Consider the following 7257-nt stretch of genomic DNA (forward strand, 5'->3'; position numbering starts at 1 on the left):
CAGACAACCCAGTACCTGAGGGCACTAGTGGTGGTGACAGCGGTCTTCGGCAAACTGGCCAGTGACCAACCAGGCCTCCAAGGACCACAAGCACCAAGAAGGTACCAAACCATCCCCACAAAGGTGCAGAACACAGCTGCTGGCGTCCCTGGGTGGGTTTGAACCACCAACCGTTCAGTTAACAGCTGAACACACTGACCAATTGCGCCCCAGAGACCAATGTCAGTGTCACCCCCAGTGACGCTGTAGGACATGGACAGTCGCTGTAGTCACCTCCCATCATCTGCTGGGCTGTGTCCCCTCCCAGCCCCGCTGCTCCATCTGCTCACTGCGGGGGCAGCATGTGAGAGAAAGAAGGCCGTGGCGCTATGCAAACACCATTCAGCAAACAGCAAAAGCGCTGGTGCCTCACCAGGACTGTTTTGCCTACAAATCTTAAAACACAGCACTCTGTGGGTTGCTAGGAAAAGAATTAACTCCATCCCAGCCAAATGACGCTCTGCTTCCGGCTTCCCTCTGAGATAATAGTGTTGAGACAGTTCAGCCATTGATTATGCATGGATTATAACACTCTAGCAATGATTTAATCCAAATATTTTCTGAGGATAGCACTTTGCTATCCTCATCTTGCACAAACAACACTAGCACAATGCGTGCCAGTGACTAATACATTATGCACACACACAAAAAGATAAGGATAGAACTTCCCGTTTTTTTCTACCCTGAACTTGTAAGAAAAAAAAAATATATTCAAGCAAAAATCCACATAATCTCCTATTTACCAGTGAAGATGTGTTAATTCCCAGGTTTTCTTACATGATTTAAGGAGTTTATATCATGACTGGCATCCAAGAGGCTTTTTACTACCGGTACATTATTATTGATGACTGCTAAATGGAGAGGGGAATTCTTCTGCTGTGGAGGGAAAAATAATAAAACTATTATACTTGGGTACATTCATTATAAGTTTATTCAACAAGAACAAAGTTTTTGTTAAAATCTGGCCCTTGCAAAGGTGATATGCTCCAGTGGAGGTCTGAAACTACACAAGTGCAGAGTTATGCCAGGGAGGGCATCCTGCTCCTGCAACACCTACTGCACCAGGTAAACAAATACAGCTGAGAAACCTGGAAAGGTGGAATGCATGTGTTATGTGTATCAGTGTGTGCCCATTTAGGAATGCAGCCAGGTGCTCCTCTTACGAATCTATACCTGGCATGTTCTGCTACCCTTGGCTGACAATACTGGCCTTAGATTACTGTTTCTGTACCTTCAGGAAAATGGGTTGCACAGGCTTGAGACAGACTACATCCATCAGATTCTACTTTACAGGAATAAACTCCCGTCACATATTGCTGCTGTAAACGTTTTTCATACTAAACTGACTCACTATCATATTTATACAAAGAAAATTACAGCTAGAGAGCAATTATGGTGGGTTTCTTTGAGTGACTATTCATTAAAATAACTGCTGCACAGGTCAAACATCAGTCACAATCCAACCATTAGTTTGCAAGATCACTTTGCACGTTGAACCTGTGACTCACCAGTTTCTTGCTACATACAGCTAAAAAACACTTCCATACCAGTGCTGCTCATGGGTGCCAGACATCATTTCATTAGTGTCTTTATAAACCACAACCATTTCTTTAGGGCTACAGAAAAATAATTTGCAACGCAGCACAGGAATTGTTTCCAAAATGTAAGTTAAAATGTCATGGGTTGCTTCTACAGAAAGCCAATGAGAACAAGCAGAAAAACAACTGCCTAATCTTTAGAATAAATTATTTGAAGCACATCATAAATTGTTCTTCCTTGATAACATCAGGCAACAGGGCAGTGGTCATGGTAGATAAGTCATGAAGCCCAGATTCTAGTTTCATCCTGTCCTGTAAAAGTGGAAAATAATTTCCTATTCACAGAAAATATCAAATGTAACAAGACCTGTAAAATCTAAATTGATATAATATTTGAATATAAGGAACACCTCTTTCTTTTTAAACTCCAAAGAACGGTGGCATGCAGATCATGAAGGCACACACAGGCTTTGAGTGCAGAGGGCGAAAGCACTGAAGCGTTTATTTACCTTTTCTTTACCTTTATTCAAAATCATTTGTAAGTGTTAACTCTGCCCATGGCCCACACAGAAGCCTGCATTCTGCTGCCTAGTTCCAGCATGATACTTTGCTCATCATCTCCTAATTCCTGGCCCTTGGCTCAGTCTGCCCAGCTCTAGACAGCAGTGCACGAGTCTGCTCAGGCTCCCACTGGGTATGTGCAACAGGGCCTTGTCTTTTTTGGTCCATACATAATAAACAGCATCCATAAACCATGTAATACTCTGTGTACTAAAATAATAAAAGAACTAGTTGACCTCGTTCAGCTGTCTGAATTCCCAAAAAAGGCCACAGAAGACAGGATGTGCTGAACAACAGCAGAAAAGTTATATTGATATACACTCACCTCAGGTTTAGGAACCAGGTCAATATTCTTATCAATAAGAAAAGTAACCAAAGATAGATGTCCATTCTGAATTGCAATCTGCAAAGCATTGCTATTGTTCTGAAAGAAATGGTATAGACAGCAAAAATTTACTGTTTTGTTGCTGGAAGAACAGTACTAAAGAGAGTTATCAATACAGGATAATCTTTTGTTGAAATTTATTATCCTCTTCTCCCCTAGAAAAACCCCTTGCATAAAATTATATAAAATCATGTGGATCAGCAGTTAGCATGGTGTGTTTTTGTAAATACTGAAGGAACTTTCCTTTTTCACTATATTACAACATGCTAAACCCACCATTATTCTGTAGTGCTTTTCATTCTCTCATAAGAAAGATCATAGAATCATAGGGGCTTGAAGGGACCCCTGAAGATCATTGTCCAACCCCCCTGCTGCAGCAGGAACACCTAGGACAGATCACACAGGAATGTGTTCAGACAGGTCTTGAAAGTCTCCAGAGAAGGAGACTCCACAACCTCTCTGAGCAGCCTGTTCCAGTGCTCCATCACCCTCACAGTAACGAAGTTTTTGCTCATGTTGAGGTGGAATTTCCCATGTTGTAGCTTGGTGACATTTCCCCTTGTCCTATCACAGGGCATCACTGAAGAGAGATTGGCCCATTTTTGACACCCACCCTTCAGATACTTGTAAAGATTCATAAGGTTCCCTCAGTCTTCTCCAGACTAAACAGCCCCAGGTCTCTCAGCTGTTCCTCATCAGACAGATGTTTCAGTCCCTTAATCATTCTTATAGCCCTCCATTGTACTCTCTCCAGTATATCCCTATCCCTCTCAAACTGGGGAGCCCAGAACTGGACACAATACTCCAGATGTGGTCTTACTAGGGCAGAGTAGAGGGGAAGCTGAACCTCTGTTGACCTGCTGGCCACACTGTTCTTAATGCATCCCAGGATACTATTTACTGTTTTGGCCACAAGAGCACACTGCTGTCCCATCGCTAAATTGCTGTCCATCAGGACCCCAGGGTGCTTCTCCATGGGGCTGCTGTCTAGCAGGTGAACACCTAATCTGTATTGATGCCTGGATAAATTACCATTGCTAACTATCCTGTGCCATGGATGCCAACGCAAACATGTCTCCCAGTCTGTTCGTTCAGTTAGACCTTCAGCAAGCAAGTACAGTCACAGTAGCAAACTTTGAAAATAAATTAATATAATATCTTCACTTAATAATTCTGATAAAACAAACCAGCTCTCAGTCTGCTGGAATCATAAACTGCTCACAGCAGGCAAGCAAAGGCCATTCAACAGACGTGAGCTGGTCTGGAGTACAGAAACCAGATGTGACAAACAGGTTTGTCACCGGTTCAGGTATAGACAGTGCTAAAAATGAGGATTTTCAATTATACTAGTTGGTTACCTTTCCTAGCCATTTATTTTACTATTGCACATAGAGTAAGCAAAAAAGCTCCACCACAGAACTCCATCAAATCAATCTATGCTATACTTCTTCTACATCAGTTTTGTTCTGTGAGCACTCTCCACATTCCCAATTCCTTTTTTTTTTTTTTTTTTTAAACAACCATTTCATAAAAACAAACAGAGCAAATATACTGTTGGCACACACAGGAAAGAGAAGATAAGGTCCCTCCCACAGCCCAAGCTGTCCCTGCACCTGTGTGCTGGAGTAATACCATGTACATACCTGAGTTAAAACGTTGATGTCACTCCCTGCTTCCAGTAAGAGTTCAGCACATTTTTCATTACCTCCTTCAACTGACAAGTAAAATGGAGTTTCTCCATTCTAGATCAACAGAGAGAAAACGTTCTGGTTTAAGCCACGTGACTTTAAGACTGTGACACAAAACAGCTGTGACACAAAACAGGTTAGCTGCATCAGATATATCCAGCTCAATAGAAAAAGGGAGATGGTTACGAGAGAAGACAACTTGAGTGCTCCTAAATTAACACTTAAATGATACAGCATTTCACCAACACTGATGACAGTACTGTAAACAGAGGTAAAGCAAAGTTTACAATACAGATAACTATTTTATAAATATTAATCATGCTCTTTTCAAATAAGATGACTAGCAACACACAAAGAAACAAAGATGGTGTGTAGCTCTTGCTGCCATTCAACATCAGACAATGGAGCCATCATGCTAGCACACACCATTAAGTGCCAATTTCTGTCAGTCAAATGCCATGGACTTCTGGCAAATTCCCAATTCCAGTGCTAGTTATAAGGAGCACTTTTAGCAAGAAATAATCCTGCTGCATAGTAATTTCAAATCTTCTCAGCCCAAAAGAGTCTCCATGTCTCCACAACTAAATATAATAAATTACTTTGGCTGCACAATGACTTAATCAGTGCTTCCCAACACCTAAAATACAGAAAGGTTTAGTTGAGTTACTCTAGCATTTCAGCATTCACAGAATCATCAACAGATCCTGATTTTTCCATGCTTGGAATCTTGTCACCGTTATTCTGCTTAATTTAATAAATTTTAGTGCTCTGCTTATACTGGGTAAAAAGAGAGACCTGTTTATCCACAGACCAGAACACCTCTGGCTGGACAGGAAGGTCACATCATTAGCCATTCCAACGCAGGGACACAAGCAGTACATGAATCGCGGACTCACAGAATCACTCTGGTTGGAAAAGACTTTTATGATCATCGAGTCTAACTGTACCTCACTGAGTCCAGGGCTTAAACCAAGTTCCTAAGTACCACACCTACATGCTTTTTAAACACCTCCAGGGGTGGTGATTCAACCACTTCCCTTTGTGTGCAAAAGCAACAATGTTCATAGACAAGGTTTGGAAACACAAGGGTTTCATATTTCAAAGGGGCTCATGTGCTGGGTATGCATGTTGAACTGGCTCAGGAAAGAGACCAGAGAGAGTAAAAGGAGTAGGATCATGTGGCCCAAAATGTTGGGAGAAAGGAAGAAAGACAGAGGTTAGGCCCTGCTGTTTCCTTCTACCAGTAGTTAGGGCTTGCAAGACAGAGTTGATATTTCTGTGTGAGGAACAGAGGACTGTGAAAGAGACATTGGAAGAGACAATGGAGCTTAATTTATTGGAGGGGAAACAATGAAACAGGATGCAAACAAAAAAGCATCAGAGGTAATGAAGTCTATTCCATGCAGCGTTTATTCATTCAAACTTTATCTGCTTCAGTAATTTATGTGTCCTTACCTCATTGAGGTCATTTATTTCCTCCCACTGTTCAAGCAGAATTTCTACAACTTCACTGTGACCATTTTTGGCTGCTAGATGCAATGCTGTGTTTCCCTCCTTGAAATTAAAACATCAAATAAGACATTTTAAAACACAGAATAAGGTCAAAATATTAAGTAAAAACAACATGCACTCAGAAAACCAAGCCTTTCCATCTCGCTTTTACATACAAGCCAAAGGAGGCAGATCCATACAGCACGTTCCAAGATTCAGACTAATTTGAAAGGAACCTTTTAGTATGTATGCAGACATGATCTTGGTCTAGTTGCTTGTCTTCTGAAAACTGCAGTGTACTACCGAGGAAAAAATTTAAAATTTTAACTCCAAGAGAATGAATTAGAAGAAAACTTTGGGTGCTGGTTCCTACAAGGACGGACACATCAATATCCCAAAAAGACTCACTTAAAACAGCCAAAACCTAGGTAAGTATATATAATCTTGTAGTGGCTTTGATGCCTATGTGACAATCTTCAACCCTTTTCACCATCAGTACAATTCCTCACTAGCTAAGAAAAAAAATAGCACACCAGCAAGAAAATAAAAACAAAGGGAAAGCTAGATTATCAGAGGAGCAGCACCTTTTGAGCTAAAAGACCATGCTGGCATGGGAACATGAAGTAAAAAAACCTACTCTTTAGGATGGTAGTACCCACCTCCCATCATTCCTGCCTTACACATTCAGCCTGCTAGATGTCTGAGATAACACAGCTATTTAACTGCTGCTGATAAACTACATAGTGCACCACAGTTCCAAGACGAAACAACAAAAAGTAGCATAACTTCCTGGGTGCTTGATTACATGGTTCTCTAAGTGCAGTATCCGACAATTTTACAGTTTTTCATGTATTTATCCTTGAAATGCCTCAGAGGCAGAGAAGCTCTGACAAGATCCTTCCACAAATAGTTAAGTAAGGAAATTTAAAGGCAGACTTTAAACAGTTTTTTTCCACACCTTAAACTGAAGTGTCAAAAGCAAACTCCATCAGATTGAAATATTTAGGCACTTCTGAAAAATCCTCATGGGTGTTTATTTGGATCCTGAAGAATTAACAACTTTGAAAAATTAGTCATGTGGGTTTTAGCACTGAGATTCAGGCACAGCAGAGAAGACTGAAAAACTGGGAGAAGATCTCGCTGTAGAGAGGTTGGCACATCGATCACCAGACTTTCCCACTTTTCCCAAAAGACAGTGTATGCTAGTCTTGCTTTACATTAATTAGTAATACAGATGGAAAACTGTCCTGGCAGTAAAACCAGAAGTTTCACTGTCCTCAGTTATTTAGAGAAAAATCATAATCCTTGTGTATCTGTTGGCACCATGACATCTGCACAGGTCATTCTTATCTCTTCGTTAGTAATAACTACACTGAAACAAAGTAATCTTTCACAAGCACATCTTTAGTTGTACTTCTCTGGAGGAGAAAGCTTTACCTTATCTTTTTCAGATGTAAAGAGCTTCAGAGTTATCAAACTGTTTATCATGTCAACATGGCCTTTCTCCGATGCCAAAAGAAATGGCTTTTTACCATTCTAGAAAAAAAAATAGGGA

At 40.8% G+C, this 7257-nt stretch overlaps 1 protein-coding gene and 1 non-coding gene across 2 annotated transcripts in view; both read right to left on the reverse strand.

Annotated features, from left to right (window-relative positions):
* Positions 1-7257, reverse strand: part of ANKDD1B (ankyrin repeat and death domain containing 1B) — a 30845-nt gene that overhangs the window by 12360 nt on the left and 11228 nt on the right. Inside the window, exons 7-11 of the mRNA XM_010005556.1 lie at positions 7140-7238; positions 5667-5765; positions 4167-4265; positions 2464-2562; positions 817-915 (exon numbers count right to left, since the gene is read on the reverse strand). Of these exons, the coding sequence (XP_010003858.1) occupies positions 817-915; positions 2464-2562; positions 4167-4265; positions 5667-5765; positions 7140-7238 (495 nt within the window). The remainder of the gene's footprint in view (positions 1-816; positions 916-2463; positions 2563-4166; positions 4266-5666; positions 5766-7139; positions 7239-7257) is intronic.
* TRNAN-GUU lies at positions 144-217 on the reverse strand. The gene has a single exon. It is a non-coding gene; the product is annotated as a tRNA-Asn (tRNA).

This window comes from Chaetura pelagica, unplaced genomic scaffold, assembly GCF_000747805.2.
Source record: "Chaetura pelagica isolate M959 unplaced genomic scaffold, ChaPel_1.0 scaffold169, whole genome shotgun sequence".
Classification (NCBI taxonomy): domain Eukaryota; kingdom Metazoa; phylum Chordata; class Aves; order Apodiformes; family Apodidae; genus Chaetura; species Chaetura pelagica.